This window comes from Diospyros lotus, chromosome 2 (genome assembly GCF_014633365.1).
Source record: "Diospyros lotus cultivar Yz01 chromosome 2, ASM1463336v1, whole genome shotgun sequence".
Taxonomy (NCBI): Eukaryota; Viridiplantae; Streptophyta; class Magnoliopsida; order Ericales; family Ebenaceae; genus Diospyros; species Diospyros lotus.
In genome coordinates, this window is record NC_068339.1 from 12,611,984 (window position 1) to 12,628,297 (window position 16,314).

The 16,314-nt window shown below is 36.2% G+C and overlaps 1 protein-coding gene across 3 annotated transcripts; it reads right to left on the bottom strand.

The window, feature by feature from the left end:
* Positions 1 to 10,965: 10,965 nt before the first annotated feature.
* Positions 10,966 to 15,491, bottom strand: LOC127795766 (cationic amino acid transporter 1-like). Of its 3 annotated transcripts, none has more exons than XM_052327644.1 (4): positions 15,287 to 15,490; positions 14,704 to 14,948; positions 14,012 to 14,434; positions 10,966 to 12,588 (listed from the first exon to the last, which is right to left on the bottom strand). In XM_052327644.1, the coding sequence occupies exons 3-4, from the start codon at positions 14,421 to 14,423 to the stop codon at positions 11,186 to 11,188; spliced, it is 1,815 nt and encodes a 604-aa protein (XP_052183604.1). In that variant the 5' UTR covers positions 14,424 to 14,434; positions 14,704 to 14,948; positions 15,287 to 15,490; the 3' UTR covers positions 10,966 to 11,185. The 3 variants fall into 3 exon arrangements, with proteins under 3 accessions (XP_052183604.1, XP_052183602.1, XP_052183603.1); XM_052327642.1 differs by having other exon boundaries at positions 14,704 to 14,970; XM_052327643.1 differs by lacking the exon at positions 14,704 to 14,948 and having other exon boundaries at positions 15,287 to 15,491.
* Between the last annotated feature and the right edge of the window lie 823 nt (positions 15,492 to 16,314).

Here is a 16,314-nt window from a genome sequence, read left to right on the forward strand (position 1 = left end):
GCTCGATCTGGAGAAGGTAGAAGCCTTAGAGACTTCATATGAAGTAGCCATGAGCATTTGAGAGCTCATGATTGCTTATAAATAGATGTTATGAGATAGCCGAAATTCTTCAAAAATTTATCTCTCAAATTCGAGAGTTTGAGGAAAAATTGAGGGAGAAGGATAAGGGACTTTCGTTCCTCATATTTTTAGGATCATTTTTGAAAATTTTGGTGAGATTTCGTATTCATTTGAGTAAATTTTAAGAGTTTGCCGGAAAATCGCGCAAGTCTTAAATCCGCATGTTTGAGGAAACATTGAGGAAGAATAATAAGAGGGTTTTGTTCCTCATATTTTTTAGGATCATTTCTAAAAATGTTGGTGAGATTTCGTATTCATTTAAACGTGTTTTGATAGTTCGTCGGAAAAACGGGCTTTGTTGGAGCCGGACTGTAATTGGCCGATTTAAGGGACTTTCGATTGTTTTTTCGAGCATTCAAGAGCACCATTGTGATTGAATTGAGGAGATCTTCTAGGAGGTGAAGTCGGATCGAGCATAAGAGCAAGTTGTAAGTCGCTGTCGTCATAGAAGATAAGAAAAATAGGAAAATAAAAAAAAAAATTCTCATAAAATTCCAAAAAACCTATAAAACTATTTTGGGTATTATTGTGGAGAAAAGTTTGGGAAATGATGTCAGAAATATTTATTTTTGTAATTTTGGAGAAAAATGGGATTATGGAAATTAGAGAAAAATAGGAGAAAAGCCAAAAAAAAATATGGAAAAATTCCAGATTATCTGGAATAGTATTTTATGAATTTTTGTGTGAAAATATTTGGAGAAATATTCGAGTAGGTATTTATTTTAATTTTTTTAAAGAAAAAAATGAAAAAAAATATAAAAATACAAATAAATTATGAAAAAATAGGTCTTGATGTTCATTTAAATAAATATTATGAATAGGGTACTTTGAGACTTGAGGTGAAGTGATTTATGCAAAAATCGAGGTTGTGCGCCCAAATCAATGTCGGGCATGCAAATCGAGGCAGTCGCGCTTTTCGAGATATTCTAAACATTATACAAAAAGTAAGTGGTTCAACCGAAAACTAGTTTTATGCAAATGATTCTATCATATTAACATGTCATGCATCATATAGAGTGAATATACATGTATTGATGATGAATTATGCATATGTTTACAATGATATTATTTATCATACCACGCATAAGGGTTTGGGATTAGAGACTGGTGTCGCTACTCTGCCAAGGGTGCACTCATACACCTCTATCTGGTAAGGAGACTGTTAAAATGGGGAGTAGCAGTTAGGTACAGTCCACTCAAACGAAATAAATGATGTTATGTTGTATTGCATACACGCATGAGATATAAATGATATACCCTTATGATGATGCGGAGCCGATCACCTTCTTCTGTCTCGGACCAAGTACCTGCAAAAAGGGTGGGGACTTGCTCCCCGTGATCCCTCCGACGCTCAAGTCAGTTCATAGGGTTTTTGAGGAGTATAATAGTAATGGAAAAATAATATATGAGTCCCTTAGGAGTCAGATCTCCATACCTGTAGAGGTTGCCTTCTATTTATAGATGTCCCGTGGCCTTTCCCTTAGGAGATAAGATATATTTCAAAAGGAGAGGTTGATCCCCTTTCCATGGGGAGAAAAGATAATCTTCCCTAATAGAGATAATTCTTGGGATATTTAAAGATATCATTGGTTGACTTAATCTTCTTCTTTATCTCTTTCCAGTTCAAAATCATAATAAAGATTATAAAGATAAGCGGAGCTCCTAAGTCTTGACACGTGGCGATCGCATATTGGTCTTTACTGGCACACATGGCTCCGAGTTAATGGTAACCTCCCAGGGGTAGTACAGTAAAATTGCCCCCCTGTAAATATTCCCTCATCACTTGCCCCCCACTCCTTGAGCTGATCGAGTAAGGAGGTTAGGCAGCTGAAGGAGTAGTTGTCACTGTTTTTCTGAGCCTCTGTAAAAAAAATTCTGCTAAAAATTTGGGTTAGCAGTCTCGGATGCTGAATTCGCTTCTTAAGTCTCCCGGTGCCTTTTCAGTCTTCCCATGCAAAGGGTGATTAGGTCGCTCGAGGTGATAGTGACGTTCGAGAATTTTCCTTATCTTCGAGGCTGCTGGCCGAGGCTGTGTGCCTTGTCTTTGGGGGCCACTGGTGACTGCACTCTCACCCTGCAATTAAAACACAAAACAAAACACAATAAAAATTTTATATTTTATTTATTTATTTAGGCGAGAGGTTTATACTCGTCAGTGTACGAGTGCAGTTGTAGTTCAAATTTAAATTTATACTTTCTGGATAAGTCCAGGTCGTCCACTGAGAGATTTATTTATGGCAAAAGAAAAAAAAGAATGTCACACACACGCACACGCATTTAGATGGATTGATAACATGATTTTTTATGATTTTTTTAGATAACAAATACTAGAAAATAAAGCAAGACAGAAGTTGAAATAAATACTAAACGTGAGAATATGAAATTGGAAAGTACTTGAGTTAAGACAATTTCAGTGCCAACCCGTTGATTCCCAAATATTAGCATAAAAGATTAGCAACATTAATTTAATTTCAGATATGAGGATTTGCAATTAAAGATAATGATAGCTCTAGTTTAAGCAATCCCCATACATGATATGCGGGATTCTAATTTAAGAAACTACCATAAATTCAATTACAATTAATACACAAAACAACTAAATTAATCATCCGGGTTTGGGTATGATAGCGTTTCCAGTTCTAGTAACTCTCATGCGTGACATGAAAGCTCTAAGTTAGGCTTACGCTCCAATCCAAACCTAGTGATTTTTCAATAATCAAAACACACTCATATTGAAGTTTAAACCAATGTTACTCATTTAAAGCGTAGCTTTCTTTGGGAATCATTGGCGTTAGACACTGTCCTTGCCTTAACCCAAGATTAGATTTAGCTACTCATCTCTATTAAATTAATTGACATCAATTTAAATGACATAATTTAAATAACAGAATTTAAATGACAGGAATTAAAATAGAAGAAACTAACCGGCCATTTAGGCGGTAGATAATTAAAATACAAGAATTAAAATTGCAAGAATTTAAAGGCAAGAAACTAACCGTCCATTTAGGCGGTGAACAATTAAATGACAAGAATGAAAATTGCAGAAATTTAAAGGCACAAATTAACCGGCCATTTAGGCGGTGAATAATAAAGTAATAATAAATGACATAAGAATTTAAAAGAAGAAATGAAGGAAGTAAGATCACAAGAGAGAATACTAAAGAAAAGGGGAAAGAACAAGAACAATTCTCAAAGAGAGAATTATAAGGAAACAACTAAACTTTGATTCAAGAATAATAATCACACTTACAAATGCAATCAAGTGAGCTATTTATAGGCCACAAGATGCAATACAAACCACACAATTTCAATTATTCAATTAGACATAATTATATCTAATGGGCACTCACACACTTAAAGTTAAATGGATTTTAGCTATAATACACACCTAATATTAAATGGATTTTAGCTAAAATACATACCTAATAAAGCATTCATAAAGTTAAATGGATTTTAGCTATAATATCCACCTAATAGTTAAGTGGATTTTAGCTAAAAAACACACCTAATAAAGCTCTCACATAAAAAATAAAAATAGATTTCTATAAATTGATTTTTAATTTTCATTAGGATTAAAAATAATCCTTGGGCCTTCTCCAAATAATATCTTCCATGGGTTGCTCAAATTGGGCCTTAATTCTTCATGGGCTTAAATTCTTCATGGACTTTAATTTTTCATGTGCTTGATTTCTTCATGGACTTGAATTCTTCATGGGCTTGACTTTTCCATGGGTTTGATTTCTTCATGGACTTGAATTCTTCATGGACTTTAAGTCTTCATGGGCTTTAATTCTTCATGCCTAAAAAATAAAAATAAAAATAATTTAATGTTATTAATAAATTATATATTATATATATGTATTACACATGGCACATATATATATTATATTATATTATATATATATTACATGCATGCACATAATGATGTATATGTATTATATATAATTTTATATATTATTATTATTATTATTAAATTTTACTTTAAAATTTCATTTCATTCATTTTTCAATTTAAACTTGCATATAACCATAAAATATATATTAATATCTAATTTAAACTATTTTTAAGATCAAAAGAAGGGTATAATTATAACAAAATTTTTATAAAATTAACCACTAATCAACTGGCCGAGGTTGCAGTGGCTGAGGCTGCGTGCCTCATCTTCGGAGGCCGCTGGCTGAGGCTGTGGGGGCCGAGGCCGCTTGCCTTATCTTCGGGGCCGTTTGGCCGAAACTGAGTTGGTCGAGGTTTCTCGCCTTGCCTTCGGGGCCGTTGGCTGAAGCTGTGTTGGTTGAGGCTATGGTCCCCTTTGGTCTTCATTTGGCAGAGGTTCGTAGCCTCCGAACTGATGCATTTTGGTCTTCATTTGGCGGAGGTTCGTAGCCTCCGAACTGGTGCCTTAATTAGTAGGGGCGGTCCCCTTTGGTCTTCATTTGGCGGAGGTTCGTAGCCCCCGAACTGGTGCCTTAATTAGTAGGGGTGGTCCCCTTTGAACCTTCGATTTTGAGTTGTCAAGAGTTCGAGGATCATAAGTGATCCTTTGTCTTTGAGTGTTCGGGGGTTCGGGGCCCCCCGAGGATCATATATGATCCTTTGCTTTTGAGTGTTCGAGGGTTCGGGGCCCCCCGAGGATCATATCTGATCCTTTGTTTTTGAGTGTTCGGGGGTTCGAGGCCCCCTAAGGATCACATCTAATCCTTTACTTTTGCGTTGTCGTGGCATTTCAGACCCTCGGTCTACATATGCACATGCTGGCTTGGATTGTAGTTGATGACGGGATTTTAAAGAATATCCATATTTTATTTTCGGCAAAATGCCTACTTCCACAATCCGAAATAACATCCATATTTTGTTTTCACGGTTCGGCTTGATGCCTACGTCCGCAATCAGAGATAATGTTCATATTTTGCCTTCACGGTTCGGTCTTGATGCCTACGTCCGTATTCCGAAATACTGCTCGTATTTTGTCTTCGCGGTTCGGTGAAATGCCTACGTCCGCAATCCAGAATAATATTCATATTTTATTTTCGCAGTTCGGTCTTGATGCCTACGTCCGCGATAGCCATCTCTACCGTCTTGTCATGCAAAGATGCATCCTACTAACCATTGGCTATCTCTTTGAGGGTTCGGAGCTAGCCCAATTTGGCCCTTGCTGCCGTCATGGAATAAAACCCCCATGGGTAGAAAAAGATGCTATGCTTATTGGAAAAGCCCTTTATTGACGTTGTAGCCCAAAAGATAAGCCAAAAAAATATAATGTATACAGCATGAACAAAATCAAGCTTCATCATCTTGAGGTTTTTGACCTCAACAAGTGCAATTAATAAGCAACGGTGATAAACAAACACATAGACTCAATGGATTAGAAAAATTAGCAGTACCTTGCTGCCGTGAAACTTCATCCATTGATTCTGCTTGTCTTTTTTTCCCAGCCTCTAAAAGGTTTTATTTTAACATAAAGCCGCATAGGATGGCAAAATCAAGCCTCATAGGATCTATAAAATAAGATGAACCTCTTCTTTCTCCTGGATTACCACTCCCAATTTCTTCCCCCATTTTTTCGGAAGCCGTTAATGAGGCCACATAAGAGCCAAACTTATGGGGAAACAGCGAAAATTGACACATACAAAAATTGATCTTTACACACATAAATTAATAGTTGATACGCATAGTGCCTCCAGCTATTTTTTTTCTTTTTATGTAACAGTGATCGATGTATAAATATTAAAACAGGGAGCATACCGTTAATGAGGCCACATATGTGAAACCTTTTCTTTCCCACTCAATCTGATTGTGCTTCGAGTGGCTTGAGATTATACTTGGCAGACAAAAAGAAAAACGAGGGCCCCACGGTGGACGCCAATTGATGATGCGGAGCCGATCACCTTCTTCTGTCTCGGACCAAGTACCTGCAAAAAGGGTGGGGACTTGCTCCCCGTGATCCCTCCGACGCTCAAGTCAGTTCATAGGGTTTTTGAGGAGTATAATAGTAATGGAAAAATAATATATGAGTCCCTTAGGAGTCAGATCTCCATACCTGTAGAGGTTGCCTTCTATTTATAGATGTCCCGTGGCCTTTCCCTTAGGAGATAAGATATATTTCAAAAGGAGAGATTGATCCCCTTTCCATGAGGAGAAAAGATAATCTTCCCTAATAGAGATAATTCTTGGGATATTTAAAGATATCATTGGTTGACTTAATCTTCTTCTTTATCTCTTTCCAGTTCAAAATCATAATAAAGATTATAAAGATAAGCGGAGCTCCTAAGTCTTGACACATGGCGATCGCATATTGGTCTTTACTGGCACACGTGGCTCCGAGTTAATGGTAACCTCCCAAGGATAGTACAGTAAAATTGCCCCCTGTAAATATTCACTCATCACCTTACTTAAATGATTCATCATCTAACGTGGGTTATGCCCCTAGAACATTTAAACGTTCTAAATGGGGTTTGCAGCGAAGACACGAAAATGGACGAGATGTAACGATTCAAGCTGTCATGATTCTGATAAGGATGTTTCTCTACATTTTTTTTCTTCGTGAAGAGTCGAATATGTCCTGGTTATGTTATATTTCAAATCACGCTGAAAAACTTATATTATGTTTCAAGTCATGTTGAAAAATTTATGTTCTGTTAATGAATAGTCTTGTATTATGGATTATGTTTGAAACGATAATGTAATATTAATATGGTTCGATGTATGCTTAGGTTCGATTCATGCTTCCATTATTGGTGAATACCTAACTTAGTATTTATGATATATGATGGTTCTCATACTAGCTAGGTAAATGAAAACTTTTGGTTGCCTTCTCCAATATTCTAATACCCAATACCGCAAACCAATACTACAAACCCTCCTAACTATTATAGTGTTCAGGTTCACCCATATATAAGGATATATGCATAAGAACATACCATGCTTTATTTCTCTCTTAATTGTGGATTAAAAAGGAAAAACAACAAATCTCGTTACATTATTGTATCAAATATTCAGTAACATATAACATAAAAAAGCAGATGGAAAAGGATCTCATCGAAAATAAAATAAGAAAAGATCTCAAATTAATTGTGAAGATAATAAATAAATGTATTAAAAACTAAAATAATCAAATATCAAATATAAAAATTTTGAATGTAGCTACTTATTGAAACTTCACAAATGGGCTTTCATTGCCTTCAAACCCATATATTGAAATCTAACAAACCCATATATTGAAATCTCCGCTTCTTTAATTTCTTTAATAATAATTGCAATATAAAAGTTTATTTTATATAGATGACGTGTAGGTCGAAATGATCAAATGCTCTGACTCGATAAGAAAACATTTTTCTTCTTTTAAGATAGCTTCAAACTTATGAATCAGTGATTTCTTTACGGTTGTCTGAATTCCCCCTCCCCCCTAAATGATTAAAAATATAATAAATATTAATAACCTATTATATAAAAAAAAATAATAATAACAAAACTAAAAATAAGATGATTTTTTTTTACTAATCTTGTGATCTAACAAAATCATCTCAATGCAATTTATATTCGTTCTTATATTATAACTTGACATATATGTCAGAGCGATAAATCTAACGTTAATATTTTATAATTCTTTAAAAGATTATATTTTTTTTATATATGTCAGAGTAATTTCATTGAATATATCATATATTAGAGCCATATAGACATAAATTGTAAAGTAATAATTGTTAATGGATTAAAAATAAAATAAAATATTAACAAACAATTACATTAATATGGACTAGTAGTGCTCTTAGAAACCCATGGTTTTAAGATTTCGAGAAATGAGAAAAAAAAAATGAGAGGTTGAAATAAAAAATAGCCTTATAATACAATGAATTTAATGTATCAAATATAGAGTTAAAATCATTATTAATAATTAATTTATTTTAAAATAATGTAATAAGTCATGATTAATGACAGTATCATCAGTTATATGACATTTCTTCGTTAGAAGAGTCTAAGATGATCATATGTCATATTGTCTTCTCAACCTAATACCTTCTTTAATGAAAATAATACAACCCATGTTTCGTCATAACTCATAATTACTAATATTATTCTTTGTTTTGTTCATATTTTATAAAGTGTAAATATGTTAATCATGCAATAAATTTATCTTATTAACTATTGTTTACATAAAAATAATAATATTTATATGTATTGATAAATGAACGATTTTTTAAGTGTAACGCATGTAGGGATCAAAATAGGTAAAACTACAAAGGTTAATGTTCGTTTTACTTTTTAGTTTTTTTTCTTTTTTATTTTCATATTCCCTCGAAGAATATGAATAGTTGTTTGCAATAAATTGATTTTAATATCTATATTTTCTCAACAATCTAACATGTATTAGTGAATGAATGGTTTCTGAAAGCACTAAATGTAGTCTTGAAAGCATTAATAATAATCAATGTAATTATTTATTTCACATTTTTTTTTTGTATTCCCAACAAAATATGTAAATAGATTTATGCAATAAATTTATTTTAATTAATATTTTGTTCTATAACAATTTCATAGTAATATATATATATATATATTGGTAAACAATTTCGTAGTAATATAAATTAGTAATATATATTGGCAATCACAATGAGTGGTAATTGTGCAGCTGTCAGAGTTTAATGATTTATTGGTTGGGGCCTCAAAATTGATAATTTCGAGCAAAAAATTCCAATAGTTTCGTAAAAATTGATAAAATATTAGGGGACGTTTGTTACAGGAGAAATTTTTAAATTTTTAGAATTCATGATTATCGGGAATACTTTTGAAAATCTTTGATTACTTTAATTTATGCAATTCTATATTTAGTTAGTTTTAAACATTTTCAAGAATGTTAGTATTCTTTTCTAAGAATCTTACGTTCCTATGTTTGGTTTAAATGTAACATTTTTAAGAATTTATATTCTTTTTCTCAAATTATTTTTATTTAATTTTTTATTTAAAAATAATAAATTCTTTCTACTATATAAAATATTAAGACTCACAACATTTTTAGAAAGTCAACAAATTATCATTTTTTTACATATTATGTATATATATACATGTGTATATATATAATATATATACATAATATATATATTTGTATGAATATCTACTTTAATATATATAATATTTTATAATAAATAATATAAATATATTATAATATATATTTTTATATTTAATATATAATATATATATAATATGTTCGTATAGAATTATAAAAGGGTAAGGGGGTATTTTAGTCTCTTTTTTATTTGTTAAAAACATTCATAAGTCTATAGAAAACTTGGATTCCCAACCCCTCTTTGAAAATCTTGTTGTGAGAAAATTACTTAAAAATCATTATCGGGAATTCTATTTCTCAAGATTTTTTTTATAAAAAAATTATACCAAACATGAGAATACAGATTCTCAATCTAATATTTTCAAGAATCTTAAAATTTCTCGTGTATCAAATATCCCTTGATGTAATCATTGAAGGGAATATAATTAAATGAACTCTTCAAAAGGTGAATCCCTCACCCTATGCACTCCTCATCAGCCCGAGGGATAGTGTGAGGAGGTTAATCACAGAATTTAGTGATCAAGTATCAAATACAGGATCTCTCTATTACTGTCCAAACTTGATCGAGCATCAAATACGAGATTTCTCACTGATTACATAACGGTTACAGTTCAAACTTCTTCGAGACCCACTGGTCCCAACGGTTGGACTATGCCTAGAGGGGCATAATTAAATTCATCATGGTGCATGTTGGTCTAAAAGGTGAAATTGCTTACTCCAGGTGCCCCTACACCCCGGTCCGACAGAATGTGAACGGGTTAATCATGGTGATCCAGTCAGATGCAGTGGCTAGATCCGAACTCACTGCGCACAAGGAGCCTTCTATTTTGGAGGATAACTCTCATACTATCGCTAACGAGACTCGATTCTCGATCTATGATCCAATCATCCTGGTGCATGTTACGTGAAGGAGACGTTGCCACATGCATTGATAAGGATGTTGCATTTTTGGGCGAAAACAATATTACGGTAGAAGCTGACACGTGGCACTATTTTGTCAATACACACAATGTCATTTATCAAAAGAACATGGTGGAGCTGGTTTAGTATAATATATAGATATAGATAGATACAGATATAGATTTTTAAAAGTTTTTGAGATATTATTAAATCTTGTTTTACACATTATTAAGCTTTTTCTTTTTAAATATATGTGCTGCAAAATCTGGCGCATTTATAAAGAATTAAATGCTGAATAAATCAATATGCATCAATTAATTGTAACTGCACAATTAAATTGCTGGCTGCATTTATGGAGCAAGTGGACTCTGCATAAGGGGGCGATGGTTCACACCCCCACCCAAGAGCGATTTTATTCATCTCCTTTAATATATGTCGTTTCGTTATTTTTCACCCACATAAAAATAGTGAGGGTGATAGTCACCCTCGTTAAAGGGATGAACAAAATCGCCCCCCCCCCCCCCCCCCAACAGTCCACTCCGATTAAATTGACAATTTTTAATAAAAAAAAATTAAACTCTTACATTCTTATATATTTAAATAGAAATTTATTTAAATTTCGTCATGACAATGATAAAAAATATATATATCTTAAATTAATCCATACTATTCTCACCGCCAAATGGGAAACCACCCAATCATTTTCAGTTTAAAGGAGAAATAATTTTGCCAACATAACCAATCAAAACTCGATGCTTAATTGGGTACTTTTTTTTAGTTAATAAAATAAAATAGAATAAAAACAAATACAAATCGAGCAACAAACCATAAACATGTAAAAACTCGCAAGAAAATCCACCTTCTCCTGATTAACAACTAATGAATGATGATCTCACAAGAAGATATATATATATATATATATATTGGTGCAAAAGGGGGAGGAGGAACAGCAGAATCATTTACTGGACATGCAAAAGACAACTTCGATTTCCACAGCGATTAACTGAGTACACACTTTCAGTCTCAGAGAAGAAACTTCAATCATAAATTACCCAGAGCCATATCATACATCCAACTACTCCTGCCGGAGCCAACCATGGCTAATTAAGCGCTAGTTGGCTGCATTTTCGATTGAGAATTTTCGCTATTACTTACACCATCATTCTCCGCCGCCTTCCTCCCTTCTTCAACCTGCCCGAACTGGCTCTCGGACTCCTTCGCTGTGTCATAAGACGCGTGCAATCCGAAGAAGAAGTAGTACAATAGAAGCACCGCCGTCCAGATCGCGAACCTCTCGAAAGATTTCCCGTCAATGGAGCCCAGAAGGAAGATGTTGATGGCGATGGACCCCGACGGCAGCCACGGCACCAGAGGAACCCCCCAGAGCTTGGCTTCCCGAGCCCGCGGCACAAAGACACGCAGTGCCACCGTTGCCAGCAGCCAGATCGGCACCGTGAAGCAGAACCCGATCCAGCCCTCGCTGGTGGCCCAGTAAATCGCCGTGGCGATGGACGCGCCCAGTATGACTGAGAGGCAGGCGGCGAGCTTGTTCCGGTCGGCGTCGGGGGTGACGCCGCTGACGTAGTAGCGGCGGACGAGAAGGGCGAGCGACACCAGCATGAAGATGAAGAGGGTGGAGATGGAGAGGAGGTCGGAGAGGATGTCGAGCCTGGTGAAGAAAGCTATGGCAGCGGTGGCGACGAGCATGCAGATTGTGGCGTTGATCGGAGTCCCGGTTTTGGGGTCCACATGGGCGAACCATGGCGGCATCATGTGGGTCCGAGCGATGTGGGTCAAATATCGGGCCTGACCCACTGCCCCGACGAGCAGAACCGAAGTCATTCCCTTCAGAGCTCCGAAGGCGACGATGTACTTGGCCCAGTCCATGCCGACGGCTTTGAACGCCACTGAGAACGGAGCTTGTTCGTCGATTTGATCGTAGGGTTGCATTAGGCAGAGAGTGATGGCCAGCAAGCAGTAGATTGTGGTGGTGATGACCATGGAGCCGACGAGGCCAATGGGGATGTCACGGGCGGGGTTCTTGGTTTCTTCGGCCAAGGTGGAGACGGCGTCGAAGCCGACGTAGGCGAAGAACAAGACGGCGGAGGCCTTAAAAATGCCACGAGCGTGGAAGGGGGCGAAGGGGGTGTAGTTGCTGGTGTCGGCTTTGACGAGGCCGGCGACGATGATGAAGAGGATGACGACGACGTGAACGATGGAGGCGATGTAGTTGAGACGGGAAGAGCCTTTGGTGCTGAGGACGGCGATGATGCAGATGAGAACGATGACTCCGATGGCCATGGGGTCGAGTTCGTTGTAGCCGTCGGCGAGGCCGTCGGCGTGGATGAGGAAGGCGTCGGAGTCCTTGTTGCAGAGTGTGGCGAAGTAGGATGTCCATGAGCGGGCCACGGCCGCGCCGCCGATCACGTACTCGAGGAGGATGTTGCCGGCGGCTATAAAGGCAACGAAGTCGCCCAGCTCTACTCGTAAGTAGGCAAATGAGCCACCTGCAAATATACCAAAAAAAAAAAAATAATAAATTGATGTTTTTATCCCATATTGGAAAAATATAATTATAAAAAGTCCATCCCCATTTTGTTTGATGTGATATTCATAACATATTTAGCTGGAAAATATTAACATACATCATATTATTTTTCAATTATATATATGCATGAAAGTTAATAATTATAAATTGTTAAATTTTAAATGTATAAACATTGTAATTGAGGTGTTTATTTATTTTGTAACATTTAACTAATGTTCCAATGGAGTAAAATGCCAGACGGTACATAATGAAATGAAACAGAAGGATTAGGAGGTAACATAAAATTTGCTACATGCGTAAGAATAAAAGTTTGGATAATGTTATTTGTATGGAAGGAAAGTACAAAATACGAATGATAAAATGACCAATTTACCCCTATAATAAATGACCTAAATTCAAAACACCCAAAACTCTCTCCCTCTCCCCGTCCCGCCTCCTCTCAGTATTTTTTTTTTTTATCCAAACTAAATAGGTGGGTGCATTCGCATTCCAGGTGACGTTCTAAGAAGGCAAGTGTGGAGAAGATATTTTCGACATCGTAACGTGGAAAAGTCAACAGTTAGCACGTGCCGGCAGATCAAACAAGCACTATGGGCCTATGGCTGCCGGCCTAACTTTTAAGAAAGACTTTGTTTGGCAGACCGATTGGCAATCTGGTGTAAATGGAAATAGATAAACAATGATTTTTTCCTTTTAATTCAATTCCTGCGCCTTCAAGGAAATGATGTACAACTGTAGTTTAAATTTTAAAACATTATACAATAAATACAAAAAAAAAAATGTAATTCATTTACAAGTTTGCATTAGAAAGGGAAGAATTAATTTAGGAAATTATAATTTTAAAACGGAACTGTGGGCATTTGAAATTAAAAAGATACGAAAGCCACTTGCTTTCACGTGAAAGATGGAAATTGTCGAAATAATATATGAACGAATTCAAGTCCACGCATCCAGTGCGTTTTCAAGGAGGAGGGAAATATTCATTATATAAATGTGATACCATATTTTGTAACACATTCAATACTACGTATCAAAGTAGTTTGCATTGCTACAGAAATTTAAGAAATAAAATGAAATATATACGATCTTCACCAATTAAAATGTTTTAACTAATATATGATTGTGCTTTGATCACTTTGAATATTTTCTACGGAAAAACCTAATTACTTGCTCCAAACAATATCCCTAATTTTAATTTGCACTGCAACTACAAGTAGTTGCGAGATGAGATTGACTTTGTAACGTCACACAAGTAACTCAAAATCTCCGTCAAAATGCTCTATTAGTTGGCGGTGTTTTCCAAACGTCGCAGGCGTGATTTTTCTGTGCAAATTTAATGAAAAAAAGAAGCCCAATACAGCTATGAAAGGGAGTTTGCATACCTGCCACAGGGATCTCAACGGCGAACTCGGTGTAGCAGAAGACGGAAAGCAAGGCGGAGATGCCGGAGACGACGTACGACAGGACGACGGCGGGGCCGGCATCTTTCTTGGCGGCGATGCCTGTCAGCACGAATATTCCGGCGCCGATGACGGCCCCCATCCCGAACCACATGAGGTCCCACCAATTCAGAGTCCTTTTCATCTCGTGCTGGCTCCGCGCCTTCACCTCCAACTCGGCCGAGTCCAGTGACCGGGTCGTCACCCGATCCACTAGCCGAGTTGGTGTCTCCTTCAGCGCCCTGATATAGTTCCCCCAACTTTGGAACGACTGCTCAGGGAGGAAGTCTTCCTTCGAGCACGAGCATGCCCTCCTCTTCACTCCCTGTCCTTGATCTCCTCCTTCGTATCCCATCTCTACGGTGACTGTTTGATCCCGAGAAAAACACAAGAAAAAGTTAAATCAAAATTCAACAGGTTGTTGTACCTCTCTATCACGGTAGCTTAATTGAACACACTCTCTTTTAAGGTAATTTCTCTCATGTTCTGCACGTAACAATATGCATGAAGATCATCTTAGTTGGAAAAGAAACTGAACTTTTCGTAAAACAGGATCACGGATCTGTTGTGAAGGCCTAACAAACTAAAATTCAGAAAGCAAAATTCATGCCGAGTTCCGTGAAATTAATTAATACCTCTATATATACTTCACTTGGAAGATTTGATCCAAAATTCAGCGATTACCAAAAATCATCAAACGAAACAAGAGAACGAACTGTCTCGGTGTAGACGAAGCAGGCCTCTTATATATTCTCTCTATTCGGCAGGAGAATCCAGAATACAAGAGTAGTCCATTGCTCAATTTATGTGAGATGGATGGCGACCACTTGCACTATATACACGTCAATTTGTACACGTAATATTATATACATTCATCCGCCTTCAATTATACATCAGGATAACTACAGATCAATGTTCGAACGATAACAAGAATAAGTTTCTCCGCTCACTATAAAAGTCAAAATTCAAATGAAGAAGCGTCCACATATGTATACTATATTTAATTTAGCGTGTATTAATTAATTATCACGTAGAAATTGAATTCCGTTTATAAGAAATGACAACTGGCCGAAGATTTGTGGAGAAAAAACATGCAAAGAAAACAAAATAAACGGAAAAAACAATCGAAGACTGCACAGAATCTCGCCGTTGCCGAGAAATCCGTATAAAAGTATTAAAACAACAGCTTTCTCGTTTCGGTGTAGAGGAAGTACGTACCAGAGGAGAACGAGGCTTCTTAGCGAAAGCAGTATCCGAAACCGGCGATCGGATGAGAAGTCGCCGTCGTACTCGGCCGCTTGCGGAGGCGTTGTATAGCGATGGAGAGCCTGGGGGATAATAATGAGATTATATATAGGGGCGGAATATGCTGTGGACAGCCTGTCGGTCTCGCTAGCACCCAGCTGGTAAAAATAAAGGAATGGAATCCATTTCGCCGTAGTTGGAATCGATCGCAGATTCAACGAATCTATCGGATTTTCCTTTTAAAAGCCATTCGCACGCACACGGGGCAAAAATTTGTTAAATAATTGTAACTAATTCCATTTTACTATCATTAACCTCACCTCTTATCATATGGAGTCAAGTAGTTAACTTTAATAAATATTTATTTATTTATATTTTTGGAGTGACAATAACATCATCGTTGCCATGCTCCGGGGGCCACTCCTCCCTGGGTGGGTTGTTTTCGGACCAGACAAAGGAGATCCAAATCAGAGTGTGAACGGAGTTAGACAAGGTTGGAAGACTCGGAATTCATTCCGTCCACTTGTTGGGACCCATTGCCGGGATGAAATCAACGTTACGTATTTTTCATTTTTCATTAATAATTTTTATTTGGTGAAATATCTAAGCCTGGTGGCAGTTAAAAAACCTTTGTATTTTTTTAAAAAAAAATTATTGCATCGTATTTTTAATGCTATATTTAGACTCATAATTCTTAAAAATAAAAGTAAACGTTCTTACACAAGTCAGTCAAGATATTTGTATTATACTTTCGATTATCATTTGATTAGAGTTAAAGTTTACAATTATATATTATAAATTTGTCTATATCGCGTAGCGTGGGATTGTAAATTTAAAAAATTAAATTTATTAGTTTTTTAAATATAGATATTAATAATTCTTTTTTTAAAAAGCATATAAATGCAATTTTCAATTGACGTGTCTTACTTAGGGCTTTGAATTCGGCGCCCACCGTTATCCACTGAATTTTGTGTGTGAAGAGAAGATAAGAGAAGAGAGGA

Bases quoted from the DNA above. Each gene is read 5' to 3' on its own strand.
- LOC127795766 (XM_052327643.1), bottom strand. From the start codon at position 14,423: ATGGGATACGAAGGAGGAGATCAAGGACAGGGAGTGAAGAGGAGGGCA. The intron at 12,589-14,011 runs GTATGCAAACTC...GTATATTTGCAG, and splicing joins CGTTGAGATCCCTGTGGCAG to GTGGCTCATTTGCCTACTTA.